Source organism: Notothenia rossii (genome assembly GCF_949606895.1).
Source record: "Notothenia rossii genome assembly, chromosome: 6".
Classification (NCBI taxonomy): domain Eukaryota; kingdom Metazoa; phylum Chordata; class Actinopteri; order Perciformes; family Nototheniidae; genus Notothenia; species Notothenia rossii.
In genome coordinates this window covers 50909390-50924771 of record NC_136909.1, presented here as the reverse complement: position 1 = coordinate 50924771, position 15382 = coordinate 50909390, and the positions used below count along the sequence as shown (strand labels likewise).

The following is a 15382-nucleotide window of genomic DNA, read 5'->3' as shown; positions in this document are numbered from 1 at the left end:
TACTTAAATAAAGTACAAGTATCTCAAAATGGTGCCCAAGTATAGTACTTGTTGAGTTTATGAACTTAGTTACTTTACACCATGTGGCTATAAAGATAAAAAGACTTAAGCCTTGCACAGAGGCATGAAAATACATTTTCAAAATGCTCAAAAGTGCTGCCAAAATTATAAACTGACTGCTACACAATTTAAAATAAATGCTTTTATATATTTCTATTAGATGTGACTCTTTGGCGTTTCTGTTATTATTAACACTGCTGCTTTAGTTGTTCTGACTGCTAAAATCCTCTGTCATTCCGTGGGGTGGGGGAGCCGGGGGCTCGGATCCTTGTCACCTTTTTCATACCTGATGAGTTTGCATCCCTGTATGTTAAAAAGCCTCAGTCACCTTAATTCATGTAATAAAAACATCTCAGGTCAGTAACACTCAAAGCTAAATGTGCAATACCATGTTCAGCTATGTTACTATTTATAATGTTATTGTTGTTACATCAGAATATGTACATATTGAAATGATTTCTTAACTTACAGTCGGCTATTTTTTACAATGTGTGTTGGAAGGATTTATTAAATTACAATGAATATTGTCATTGTTGAAGGCTTTTAGAGAAGGGTGAACTATAAGCCTGAATTACATAACATTTTATACCTAAAAACATAAAAACCACAATAAATAAATCACAATTATTCTAGTTATTTTTACCTCCCGTATTGCTTTCAACCCACCAGCTTTTATGGTGTTGTTACGTCACTAACTGTAAGCTTGTCACATACAGTCTATGGTCACTCAGAGTAACCTACTGTTAATTTAGCTGCTGGGGAAGAAAGATCAGGGGGGGAGGGGGGGAGAGAGCTGTGGCTGATGGGCCATTAGTTGTGTAAATACACAGCTGAGAGCTGCCGTTTCATTCAGACTGTTAAAACACGGTAACAACGGACTATTTTTCTGAGCGGATGCATGTCAATTTAAATCAATACATACAACTATTTTTTAAATCAATAAAAACATTTTCTAAATCCATAAAAGCATTTCAATTAATATTGGGAGTCATGTCGTTAATTTGTTGAGAATGTGGCCATGTAATAAGCGGGATAATTTGCAGCGACTTGTTCCTTATGGGGAAAATAACACCCTTCATCCAGATGAGGATCCCTCGGCTACACTTTGGGATCCTGATCGACCGACGAAGCTCCATTCAAATATACATATTTTTGGTGAATTACTGAGTTTAGGCACGTTAATAACGTTTTAATGAAGTTGAATACAGTATATTCATATGTGTCAGTGATTTCATGTCAATTCGGCGAACATAAACATAAATTATCGTGGTGAAGATGAGGATTAAATTAGGATTAAAAATCGAGAGCCGGGCTGCATTTCCTCCCGTTCGTTTTTTTCGAATAACGAAATTATTTTGTTAAATAACAACATGGTGATGTTTTGTAAATGATTACATGTCTCTTATTTAGCACACTAGTATGATATCCGTGACATATGGATCTTAACAAAGTTCCGCTGTATATCCAGCATACTGTATCTCACTTTATTCCACATGAGCTCCAGTTTGGAACCCCACTGCACCCCCTGGCAGATCAATGATCCATTGCAACTGGCTTCATTATCTATCACGGGGGCGGTCTCAAGTCAAGCTGGAGGTTTTCCCTTGAGCGAGGGCAGATCACGTACAAATCACGGCCCTCGCGTTTCAAACTGTCTGAAATGAATCGCTACATCTGTATCTGCCAGTGCAGCTTCAGAATCTTAATACTTGGCCTGTGTCAACAAAATAAACCCCAACATCTTCAGGTGAACTAAATAACATATTTCAATAGCTCTGAATTTCTGACAAGCATCTGTGTTATTTTTAAATGAAATCCTTGAGATCCTCTTTAAAATCTAAATATAATATTAACTGCGAATGTCTCTGGTAAAGAAACACACTAATGTTATGTATTCAAAACAACTAAAATCATGATACTGACAAAGTGAATAATTTCCTGGTGATACTGCTTCTACCTGTCAGTGCCTAGATATTATCAAGCTGAAAAAATGAATCCAGAAATCCAACATACTGTCATCAAATGTCTTTCTATTTTGAATTTAAATTAAATGTACATCCCCATAATGATCTAAACAGTCTATGGCTTTTACTTCTTTACCAGGCTATTTACAAGATGTTGTCTAAATTAAATTCTATCTCATTACATTACTATGTTTTAACTTAACCGTAATATGTTCTTTCTACATTTCAAACCTCAGTTACTTTAATACCTGTTGAAATATTACAAAATGGTTTCATTATCACAGGTCAACTTCTCTGGTATTCCCATTCTGGAATTACACCTCTCACAGTAGCCCCTCGGCCACTGATTCAGCATCTGTGTTAGCTGTTTTAACTCAATCAATATTAGAAACAGGTCAACATTCATCAAACAGTATCTTATCCCCAGATATGGAGCAGGTCAATTCTAAAACTGTCAATCAATGGTCAGATTGAACCTCCGAGTTGGGGCGGCAGGTTTCTTCCAGTCCCTAAATGAAAAAATCCCACACTCCCCTTTTTTACACATGTACACATGTGTAACAAAATCCTGTAAGGGAAGAAAACCTTCAGGTAACCAGTGGTTATAAGAAAATACCAAACATCATTCACAAAAGTACATCCATTATTTTTCACAGTAAACACTCCAGTGAAAATAAGTGTTTCTCTCCGTCCTTCAGTCCTAAAAGAAACAGAATCTTCAGATTTTAGTTTGAGTTTTACATTTGCAAACCGCCAACTCCTGTGGGAATTAGAAACGGGTCACATGTGCGTTTTTCCAAATGTGTGGAATTGTAGGAAACCTGTGTTTCCCATGGAGCTCCAAAATAATGTGTTTGTCTAAAAACATGCTTGGTTAGTCATTGTTTTAGAATCATGCAGTTGCACTGATCACATGCAGACATTCATTCACACTCACTCTGTCAGTCAGGGTCAGTCAATCATTCAGGTCAGATCCTTTCGTCTCAGTCTATTGGCCATGTCGTGCTCTGCAGAGACTTTGATATTTCAGCACAGGCCAGTATCCTCTGTCTACAAAAATCTGTCATATATGGAGCACCATCCCTTATTCATTCACGATTTCAACTATGATTTTCAAGATGGTTCTAACTTTCCATTTGGACTTCTGCCTCCCATCTTTCCTGAAACTTGGTACAAAACTCACTTCCTTATAGTACTACTACTACTGCAATTCATTTACACCTAATTAGTATTACAATGTCTAATAGATCTAATTCAGAAACTTGTGTACATAACTATTATCTTGAGTCAGATCATTACCCGGATCTGTGTAGCTCTGCACTTCATAGCTCATTATACTAATTTATTTTCAATTCTGGTCTACTTAAAAAACAATGTTAAACTCTTTAGCAGTGTGTGGAACCCTGGGTGTCCGAACACGCAACAATTACCCTTTACTTGATCAAGGATTCAAAAAACAGAAGTAATTTCATCAATGGTTTGTAGTTTAACTTTTAGGAATTGTAAACACTACATTCTGGACTACAAACAACAGTTACTTCCCCCTAAAAAGTTCTCGTATAGTAATATATGTTACAATGGTGAAACCAATACCTCAAAATGAAATACTATAATTTTTCAGAACTAGTTTTCCCTTCAACATTATCCATACAAATAAAGATTTGTCTTATAGAGTGGTTCCTAAAACGATCCTTTTAATTGTGATCAATATTATAACAAATGAGATCACTACTTTATTCACACATGAATAAAAATCACTTGAAGAAGAATTTGTTAATATGATGGAAAAATGGAAGAATATATAACACCCACTGCTTAAAGTGTGGTGCATATTTCCATCATGTCTCCCCCTTTATCCCTCAGCGTGTTTTTAGGATGATTTTCTCATTTCACTTTAATAGTTTCCTCTTTACTGCTATTTTGAATTTACCAATTGATTAATTCATGGTTAATACAGCTTTTTGTCTTTACTTATTTATCAAGTCAATTCAAGTTTTCTTTTTAAATGCGGTGTCTTCTATGTGCGTTTGGTGAATAAGTGTGTTTATGTGTAAACTCACTCATTGCCGTTCTCCTTTTCTCCTCCCCTGGTTGTCTCGAGCCGTGACCCCGGCCACCTCACTTCAAATCGACCATGCCAACTCCTCTGATTCTGTCTTCTCTTCAGTCCATCAGCTCTTGAATCCATCCGCTGTACCTGTTTTAGGCAGCCTTTGGCCCAGTCACATCTGCAGCCCACAACATGCCACTGTTCTTTGCACTGCTTTGCATTTAATCTCCTCCTTTACAGTCTCTCTGCTGCTTTATGGAGGGCGGATGCTGCTCTCATGTCCCACACTCTGCTCCTGTGCCAAATCTCGTGGCTCAGCTTGGAACTTCATGCCCTGTCTGAGGGACTGATGAGAGTATTTCTGTATGTCAGCAAGCGGTTTGGTACTGGATGCCTCAGGTAGAGACGGTTCAGCTCTGGTTCTCTGTCTGTTTGATGGAGAAGGAGGAGTCTCCTGTTGGGTTAGGTCTTTTTGTCTGCTTGGAGGGTCGGGGTCGTAGCCTTTCTAACTCAGAGGCATTATCTATAAGAAATCTAGCACACTGAGGTTAAATAAATCCAACCCTTTCCACTCTGTCTCTTTCTAATCATACTAGCTGTCTTAGTTCAATTAATATCTACTAATGATATTACAAAAACTCCCTCTAAAAATTGTTTCATCCATTGTTACATATCTACCCAACCTGACTCTTTCAGAAAACCATTTTGTCCTATAAATTGAAATACCTACATGTTTCAAGCATCACATATTTCACACACTACGAAAGAACATCTCCCTACTTTCTCCAATATTTTAAATCCCACTGTTACTGTTACTTAGAACAGTAGTAAGCCTGCAGAGCACACTGATCAGATCACAGTAATATAATTTGACTCAAGTGTAGGCTTATGTCTACTTTCCATTATACTTATTACTTTTGGTGAACATTTATTTATATTGTCTAAATTCCTTGTCTATGATGTGCAAACAGTTAGAGTATAAAAATGTGTTTTTCTCAATGTATTTACACTCCACGGATTCTTGAGTTTACTGATTTCCTGGTGTTGTCGTTCCTAAATGTTAACAAACACAAAACTCCCACTACAACATTTATAGATAAATTGATCTAGCAAAATGAACTATTTTCTAATTCAAAATGTGACAAAAGAACAATGATTTGTCTTTCACAAGATGGTGGTCTAACAGAATGACTCTTGACCTCATGGGTTCAAATAGATTTAGCCATGAGGCGGCTGACTTTAAAATGAACTGGGACAAAGAAACCACATGCATGTGGGTACATTATAGTTAAGAAATATAACGCAAAACAACACTACATTAAAATAACAACAATTCAAATTACTTTTGGTGAAAAGCATGAACAAAAAAACAACTTAATCTACTCTCAATGTTCATGTACACCATCACTGTGTATTTAATCAGTAGTTACCGGTTGTATCCCTACTCAAACTATTTCACAATTTTCATTTATTTTCGGTTACTCATTAAACAATATGACATTCTCCCGAATAGTAGTTAACTTTATATAACTTTTACTCTCTATATTTTTCCAACAACCTTACTTTTCTCTCTCTCTCTCTCTACTTTCCAAAAAATCTAATTTCTCCTGACCACAAGTTTCTCATAAATCACCCCTTTGTGTAACCGTGTGGGATGGCTGGAGCAAAACCTCGTGCAGGACCTCTGTCATGCTTAAACATTAACAGATTCCCTCTGACAAACTTATAAAACTTTCTTTTTACTTTCTACTCTTTCTTCATAAACTTAAAAACACAATTCTGGTGAATCGTTTAAGTTTTCAGTTTCCTATCTACTTTAAACAGCCATCAAATGAGAGTCACTATTGTATGATCAATACTACTCCCAAATAACATTTATAAAATATATATATTCCTTACATTGTGTTCGTTATTTCATGTTTAACAAATTCTCCTCTTTCCATGTCTTATTCTAGGTGGAAAAATCCACTATTACATTTAATTTGAATAGATCCTTAACTTTAATGTACTTCATATACTCAGTAAACCACTTTTCACTTTCCCCTTACGTTCCTGTATGTAATATAATTTTTCCTTGAAGTATAATTAAGTACAATCCTTAGTTAATGACAAATACCATGAAATTCGCAATGCAACGGTATCAATCAGTTCTCAAAGACTATGTTTAAATAGCAGCAAATCATTGTTTCTTATTTATTGCAATATATCTACCACTACAAATCACACATTGATCTGTTAATTTTCTATGTATTTCACTCCAACTTCAGGCATTAGAGAAAAAAGCAAGCAGACAAACTCCGGACTGCTGCTGCTCTCGAGAGGAAAAAAGGGGGGGGGACTCTCACAGACAAATACTGACACCCCCCTCTCTCCCCAGCTGTAGCTCTCAGCCTTTTTAGGAGAAGGGGGGCTTCTTTCAACAATTAACACTTCTGCTATCATTTTATTCAATTTTTCTGCTTGAACCCACTGTTCTCGTAAGCTCTTAACTCACGCTCCTCTCGTTCAAATTCTCCTTTCATTATGACTTCGTATCTATTCATCTGACTAAGGCTGTTTCATGTTCAATAATATATTCTATTTATTCACCTGGTGTCACAGTCCAAACTGTGTCCCTGTTTGTTCCCCTGTGTGTGTGTGTGTGGAGAGGGTGTGGTGTCCCTTGCAGGCAGCAGCCTGATTGCTCTCACCTGGCCGTCCGACTCAGCTGTCCCTCATCATCTAATCAGGACACAGCTTATCTACTCCAGTCTCCCAGCAACTCACCGCCAGATTGTTTTCTACACCAGTGGTATTACATCCTCCTGGCTGCCCATTCAGTTATCCTGTCTGAGTGTAAATCCGTACTCTTTGTAACTAGTTTCTCTTGTGTTTCCAGTGCAATCCCTCGGCCATCATCCACCAGAGCTTCCAGCCAACCTGCCTGCTTCTTCCTGCATCCTACCTGCCTGCCTGGTAATCAGTCCAGCCTCTCACTGCCTACCTCCACTCCGGACCTCCATAATCAGCAAACGTGCCTGAGTCTCCGAAACAATAAACCATTTAAACATCTTCAGTCATTGCCTGCGCCTGGGTCCTTTTTAAAACATAATCCTAACAGAACAATCTGGCCACCATGGACCCAGCAGGCCCGGACCCAATTCGTGAGGCTCTCTCCAACCAAGGCGTCCTCGTGGGCCGGCATGACCAGATGCTCAGAGAGGTTATGGATAACCTCGCATCACTAGCCGCCAATGTAGCACAGATGGGACATCACCTCAACCTGGTTTCAACTCATCTTGCTCCGCCTGCTCCGGAGGATCCAGCTCCCTTAGCACAGGTTCCAGCCCAGCCCGCTCTCCCTTCACGTGAGCCAAACATTCCCACTCCAGAGCGGTACGCAGGTGCCTTAGGGACATGTAACTCTTTCTTAATGCAGTGTTCTCTTGTGTTTGAGCAGCAGCCGTCTACTTATGCTAATGACAGAGCTAAGATTAGTTATATGATAGGTTTACTTACAGGTAGCACCCTAGCCTGGGCATCAGCTGTATGGGAGAGTCAGTCCAACCTCTGTTATTCTTATCCAGAGTTTACAGAAGAAATGAAGAAAGTTTTCCACCACCCCGTCAGCGGTAGGGACGCTACTAAACGCCTCCTCTCACTGCGACAGGGCTCCCATAGTGTAGCCGAATACTTAGTGGAATTTAGGACCTTAGCGGCAGAGGCGGGGTGGAATGACACAGCGCTTCAAGGGGTTTTTCAAACCGGGCTAACTGATTCTGTTAAAGATGAGTTAGCAGTCAGGGACGAATCAGCTAACTTGGATGAGTTGGTCTCCCTAGCCATAAGACTGGATAACCGCCTTAGGGAGCGCCGTAGGGAAAGAGCCAGTCGATCTCCTGGGTCACTCCCCTCTTGCCCTGTCTCGTCTCCTCTCGCAAGATTCAGGTCGGAGACTTTCCCAAGTCCTAGTGCTCCATCTGAAGTCTTTTCTCCTCTCCTGTCTTCAGAGGAAGCGATGCAGCTAGGCAGAGCCCGACTCACTCCCCAAGAACGTCTCCGGAGAATGAGAGAGGGACTTTGTGTCTACTGTGCTCACTCCGGTCATCTCGTGGACACATGCCCCCAGCGCCCAAAAGAGGGTGCTCGCCAGTAAAGGTGGGGATACTGGTGAGCAAGGCTGTTTCTTCCTCAACCCCCCAGACCCGCAAGCCTCTTGAAGCCAAACTGCTGTTAAATCAACAGTCTCTCTCTCTGCCTGCCCTAGTGGACTCTGGGGCTGATGAGAGTCTTTTGGATGCCCAACTGGTTGCCTCAGCCGGCATCTCAACTCAACCTCTGACAGCTCCTCTCAATGCTCGAGGTCTGAATGGGAAGCTCCTGGCACGCGTTACCCATGTCACCGAACCCCTACATCTCGTCCTGTCCGGTAATCACCATGAAATGATTCAGTTCCACGTCATGTCCTCCCCTCACACACCCCTAGTTCTGGGCCAGCCATGGTTAAGACTGCACAACCCCCACATGGACTGGTCGGAGAATCAAGTAAGGAGTTGGAGTTCCTTTTGTCACTCTTCATGCCTGCGGTCTGCAATTCCCCCAGCAGAGGTCGGTATTCCTTCAGTTCAGCAGGAGCTACTCAACTTGTCCGCTGTCCCTCCGGTTTATCATCGCCTGGGAGAGGTTTTCAGCAAGCAGCGAGCTCTTTTTCTGCCCCCTCATCGCCCTTACGACTGTACAATAGATCTTCTTCCTGGGGCATCTCTCCCATCCAGTCGACTGTTTAACTTGTCCCGAACTGAGCGTGAGGCCATGGAGACATACATCAAAGACTCACTGGCTGCTGGCATCATAAGACCCTCTTCTTCTCCCGTCGGAGCAGGCTTCTTCTTTGTATCCAAGAAGGACCGCTCCCTACGCCCCTGCATTGATACCGGGGCCTTAACAACATCACCATCAAGAACAAGTATCCACTGCCCCTCATCAATTCAGCCTTCGAACCCCTACAGAAGGCCACCATTTTCTCGAAACTCGACCTCAGGAATGCTTACCACCTGGTCCGCATACGTCAAGGAGACGAGTGGAAGACGGCGTTCAACACCCCACTAGGCCATTTCGAGTATCTAGTGATGCCCTTTGGACTCACCAATGCCCCAGCTGTCTTCCAGGCTCTTGTGAACGATATCCTCCGTGACTTCCTGAACCGTTCAGTATTTGTGTATCTTGATGATATCTTGATATTCTCACAGACCATGGAGGAACACATCCAACATGTGCAGCAGGTTCTACAAAGGCTCCTCGAGAACAAGCTGTTTGTCAAAGTAGAGAAATGCAAATTTTACGTGGATTCAGTGGATTTCCTGGGCTACATCATTGAGCAAGGTCAGCTGAGAACAGACCCAGAGAAGGTACAAACAGTGGCACAATGGCCCAAGCCTTCCACCAGGAAGCAGCTCCAACGTTTCTTGGGCTTTGCAAATTTCTATCGCCGGTTCATCAGAGACTACAGTCGTGTTGCCGGTCCTCTCAACCAACTCACCTCCCCAGCAATCCCCTTCTCGTGGACTACTCAGGCTGAGGCTGCCTTCTCTGAGCTGAAGAGACGCTTCACCTCGGCTCCTATTCTTATGAACCCTGACTCATCTCTTCAGTTTATTGTTGAGGTTGATGCATCCAACACCGGTGTGGGGGCGGTTCTATCACAACGCTCAGTCTCCGACCAAAAGCTTCACCCTTGTGCTTTTTTTTCCCGACGACTGACAACCCCTGAGCGCAACTATGATGTTGGCAACAGGGAGCTGCTTGCTGTTAAGCTTGCGCTGGAAGAATGGAGGCACTGGCTGGAAGGCTCTGAACATCCATTCATTGTGTGGACAGACCACAGGAACCTGGTCTACATACAAACTGCCAAACGACTAAACTCCCGTCAGGCACGCTGGGCATTGTTTTTTGGGAGGTTCAACTTCACCCTTACCTACCGACCTGGTTCTAGAAACCTTAAACCTGACGCATTGTCCCGGCAGTTTGCAGTGGATCAGGATCCCATAGCTCCTGACACCATAATCCCGCTACCAGAGTGGTGGGCGCTGTAACATGGGAGATTGAGAACTCAGTGAGGAAGGCACAGAGAGACCATCCAGATCCAGGAAAGGGTCCAGCTAACCGTTTGTTTGTACCTGACTCTGTCCGCTCACAGGTTCTCCTATGGACCCATGCTTCCCGCTTTGCCTGCCACCCGGGTGTGAGTCGGAACCTATCCCTCCTGAGACGACACTTCTGGTGGCCTTCTATGGAAGCGGACTCTCGAGCCTTTGTGCTGGCCTGCACGATTTGCGCCCGTAGCAAGTCTTCACACCAGGCTCCTATCGGTCTACTCCAGCCTCTCCCAGTCCCTAGTCGTCCCTGGAGTCACATCGGCCTAGATTTTGTTACCGGCCTCCCGGTTTCACAGGGTAACTCAACCATTCTCACTATTGTTGATCGCTTTTCCAAAGCAGTTCATTTTGTGCCTCTTCCTAAACTCCCCACAGCCTGTGGAACTGCTGACCTCCTGGTCAATCATGTTGTCCGGCTCCATTCCAACAGACATTGTTTCCGACAGAGGGCCACAGTTCATATCTCAGGTATGGAAAGCATTCTGTCGAGCACTTGGAGCATCTGTCAGTCTCTCCTCAGGCTATCATCCTCAGACTAACGGGCGGGCCGAAAGAGCCAATCAGGACCTTGGAGCTGTACTTTGCTGTGTCACCTCCCGGAATCCCACCTCCTGGAGCTTACATCTGCCCTGGATTGAATACGCTCATAACTCACTGTCTAGTGCTGCTACCGGTATGTCCCCATTTGAATGTTCTCTTGGATATCAACACCCTTTGTTCCCAGCCCAAGAGGATGAGATCGCAGTTCCCTCTGTCCAAGCCCATCTCCGTCGTTGTCGTAGGATTTGGAAGGATGCCCGCTCTGCCCTTCTCCGCTCCGATGAACGCAATCGGCATATTGCAAACCGCTACCGGACCGCAGCTCCCCAGTTCCAACCAGGTCAGAAAGTTTGGCTTTCTTCAAAGAATATTTCTTTACAAGCTGAGTCTAAGAAGCTGAAACCACGCTTCATTGGCCCCTATGTGATCGAGCGCATAATCAATCCATCTGCTGTTAGACTCAAGCTGCCTCCCTCCATGAGAATTCACCCAACCTTTCATGTGTCCCAGTTGAAACCAGTGTTGTCCAGCCCTTTGTGCCCTCCAGCCATCTCCCCTCCACCCACCCTTGTTATTGATGACCACCCGGCCTACACGGTCCGACGGCTGTTGGACATTCGCCGCCGGGGCCGTGGGTACCAGTATCTGGTTGATTGGGAGGGTTATGGTCCTGAGGAGAGGAGCTGGGTGTCCCGCAAGCTCATTCTATGTCCCTCTCTCATTCGGGACTTTCGCAGGGACCACCCAGATAAGCCTGGTGGTTCGCCTGGAGGCTCCCGTTGAGGGGGGGGTACTGTCACAGTCCAAACTGTATCCCTGTTTGTTCCCCTGTGTGTGTGTGGAGAGGGTGTGGTGTCCCTTGCAGGCAGCAGCCTGATTGCTCTCACCTGGCCGTCCGACTCGGCTGTCCCTCATCATCTAATCAGGACACAGCTTATCTACTCCAGTCTCCCAGCAACTCACCGCCAGATTGTTTTCTACACCAGTGGTATTACATCCTCCTGGCTGCCCATTCAGTTATCCTGTCTGCGTGTAAATCCGTACTCTTTGTAACTAGTTTCTCTTGTGTTTCCAGTGCAATCCCTCGGCCATCATCCACCAGAGCTTCCAGCCAACCTGCCTGCTTCTTCCTGCATCCTACCTGCCTGCCTGGTAATCAGTACAGCCTCTCACTGCCTACCTCCACTCCGGACCTCCATAATCACCAAACGTGGCTGAGTCTCCGAAACAATAAACCATTTAAACATCTTTAGTCATTGCCTGCACCTGGGTCCTGTTTAAAACATAATCCTAACACCTGGTACATAAATATATCCTCCTCACCGTCTATGCAGCTTTTAAGAAGCGATATTTCTTTCAACAGAATGGGAGTTAAAACCCAACAGAACAAGAGATAGCGAGATCCGTTAGTTTCAAATGGCTTTTCGAAGTTTGCGTTTTCTCCTCTTGGATTTTTACATATAACAACTTCGATTCCTATGAACCTAAGAATCGTTATTCTGATTTGTTCCGGATGGCGTCTTGAAACAACCAATGAACATCCCCAACGAGTCTTAGCCGTCTACTTTTGAAAAAAGTACGGGGCCTTTCACCGTCTTCTTACACACCAGACCCCGTTGATTCACTTTTATTTTATATATTTTTCCTACCTATCTAAAATATGTATTGTATATTCCACCTCAACAACTATGACACCGGAATATGTCTCTGACAACTGTTAGAAATTAAAATCAAGGTTGATATGGCGTAATTTGAATTAAATACACTATTTGATTTAAATCAGTTTTATTCTGAAAAACCGGAAGTTCTCACTATTAGCTTAACACTTTTATTCTGAAAATTCGTCACTTCCGGTTAGCATTTAGCATCTGGCGGAATCATACGATTTCAAACCTTGAACCAAGGTGAAATGACATGTGATGTTGTACACTGAGCACACTGGGATTAGCACTCATTTATTGACGCTGAATAATGTGTAGCAGGAAATGTTTAAATAACCACAGACGCCAGAATGATTCAATTTAGCTACAGAAAAAGGCAGGAATTGCATTGGACCCGCCCCCCGACGACACCGGCCAATAGGAGAAGACCTCAGATGACAACAGGAAGAGCAAGCCAAGAATTGATCTCTTCGACACCCTGACCTGAACTGACCGGTCGGATGTGGAGAGCGCCTCCACTCTCACATTTAATTTTGTAAACCACCGCATCTTTTGTGTAATTAAATGCTGTTAACTTTTATAAGCTTCCCTTGACTCTTTTCAGTCTCTCCTGCCTTCAGGGTTCTAGAATTGCTTTCACAACTCTAAAATTTAGTTTAGCCAATTACAGACCTTCGATAGAAACAGGCTGTCTGCTCACCTCTTCAGTTGTAGGATCCTAGTTGTAGTTGTCAGAGATTATTCTAGGCCTCCCTGAACCATTCGTCCGCTGGGTGCTGATTTTCCTCCAAAAAACCCTACTCATGACGTCACCACGTCGGCACTTCCTCATGTCGCCCCCTCATGACGTCATCACGTCGGGGTCCACCAATTTGTTGGGGCAGAACCTCTGCTCCGCGCCGTTCCTCTATGAGTTTGTTTTAAAAGAAGGAAAAGTCAAAGCACCAGGATAAGGGTTAAACAATAATCTGTTTTAATGGTAGAACATACAATGCAACACAAAACAATTCAAAAGGGGCCCCCCTTCGGGTGCCCCTGCTCTGGTCATCCCGCGGGAGAGGTCTTACCCCTTGGCCAGCATGAAGAAAAGAGAGAGCGAACCAAAGGAAAACACAGGCTTTCATACTAAAAACACAGGAGGAGGTGTGTGGATGCTTCCCCCAGAGGTCATCTCATTGGGAGAGACCAACACATGGCCTGTCGTACCCAATCAGCGCCAGCCAGAGGCGACCCTTAAGTTTGACGCAAAACAACCCCATCTGGTTTTTATTGTTCCGCATTCTTGCGTAGAGTTTCTATCCTATCCTCCCCCCCCCCCTCAGTTGTTAAAGCATATTTTGTTTCACCTACTCTTGGCATCTTTTAAGATATAGTTGGAATCATACAAATATCATATGTGAGCAGTGTTGGGTGTAACGCGTTACAAAAGTAACGGAGTTACAGTAATATATTACTTTTTGCTGTAACGAAGTAATGTAACGCATTACTAATGAAATTTGGGTAATATATTACCCGTTACAATGCTCAGTAACGCAGTTACAACCCATTTTAACACGAAATTAAATGGTGTTTTGTTGAATGTACTAACACAGTGAGACATTCCAACACCAGACAAATTGTGCGGGTAGATTAGTAAACCTGGTGTGTTTACCCTTCAGGCTTCGCGTCGGGATCTTCGGGGCAGTTGAATGTTATGCACCCTCTATTCAAAAAAGAGAACAGAGCGAAAAATACAAACAACAAATTGTGTCAGGTGCGCGTGACCTGCTCCGCTGCGCGTGCATCATTTCAAAAGTGCTTCCACAGCAGTGACACACATCTGATCTGTGGATAATCAAATACGAAAATGGTTAAAGCAACCATCACTAAATGCCAGCAACACTGCATCTACTGCAGACAGTAGCAACAGGTCAGATGGGGACATCACGTTACCCTCCGTTGTGGACACTAGTTTACTCCCGCCTGACTCGCCGCCCTCGCCCCCGGAGCAGCAGTCTCCGTCGCCCGAAACTACGCCGCCCCTCTGCGGCCCGCAGGTGCCAGGATACCAAGGCAAAACAGAGCCTGCCCAGGTATGTCTAAACAAGTACCTGCCTGTACAGTGGGGTTAGGCGGTCATTTTGCAGCTCGTGGTATACAAATAGACAATGGAATATTCATGTGAAATTAGTGCCATATTCTGCCATGCCTGTATAAATGTTGGGTCAAAAATAATGCATACAATAGCACAGATGCCTTCACCACGAATGGCTACAAAAATATCTCATATCCCAAGCTTATCAACGAGCTAATGTTGCAGCTGAAATGTTCTCCAGGTCACAAAGTCAACCTCACATGATGATGTGATACCAGTTTTTAAGCACAGTAAATATTCTCTTCCCAGAGATGGGACCAAGGTGATGATGTACATGGTTTTAATAATACTTTTGCTTTTCCATGTTTGCCATTTCAAACCATGAGCTGGTTCAAATAATATTTGCCTTGATTTACAATATCTTCTCATTTGTTTTATCAGTACAGTTTTGAAGCTTTTGTGCTTTTCTTTGCCATAGCCCACTTTGGACTATATGAAATATTTCAGGATTGTACTTTTAACTCACTTGAAATGTTCTCACTTGCTTGGTTTCAAAACATAACAAATGCCATAATCTGTTCATTGGGGACCATCAATGCTATTTTTCATTGCTGTTGCCGGCCACTATTGCTCATGTAAACCTATTACTGCTGCGCCCCCTGTAATCTCAGATGCACCCTGAGTCATTTTGTTCTGGAACCGGGCCTGTACATGGCCATACTAAACAAACTACAGAGCCCATTCCGTGTCCTGTTATGGTTTACTTCCTCTCTGCCTTCTTCTGGTGATTTATCTTACGTCCAGCGCTCCGTCTTTTAACCTCTTTTCCTTTCTCTTTCTTGATCCTCCTTAGAAATCTTCATTATAGTCCTTGACAGTGGCCTGCACTGGTGTATTAA

General features: G+C 43.3%; 1 protein-coding gene across 1 annotated transcript; it reads left to right on the top strand.

Annotated features, from left to right (window-relative positions):
* The first annotated feature begins 6673 nt into the window (after positions 1-6673).
* LOC307044095 (uncharacterized protein) lies at positions 6674-11908 on the top strand. The gene is made up of 5 exons (XM_079689135.1): positions 6674-6865; positions 6953-7029; positions 10933-11088; positions 11259-11736; positions 11824-11908. The coding sequence occupies exons 3-4, from the start codon at positions 10942-10944 to the stop codon at positions 11529-11531; spliced, it is 420 nt and encodes a 139-aa protein (XP_079545261.1). The 5' UTR covers positions 6674-6865; positions 6953-7029; positions 10933-10941; the 3' UTR covers positions 11532-11736; positions 11824-11908.
* Positions 11909-15382: the final 3474 nt, after the last annotated feature.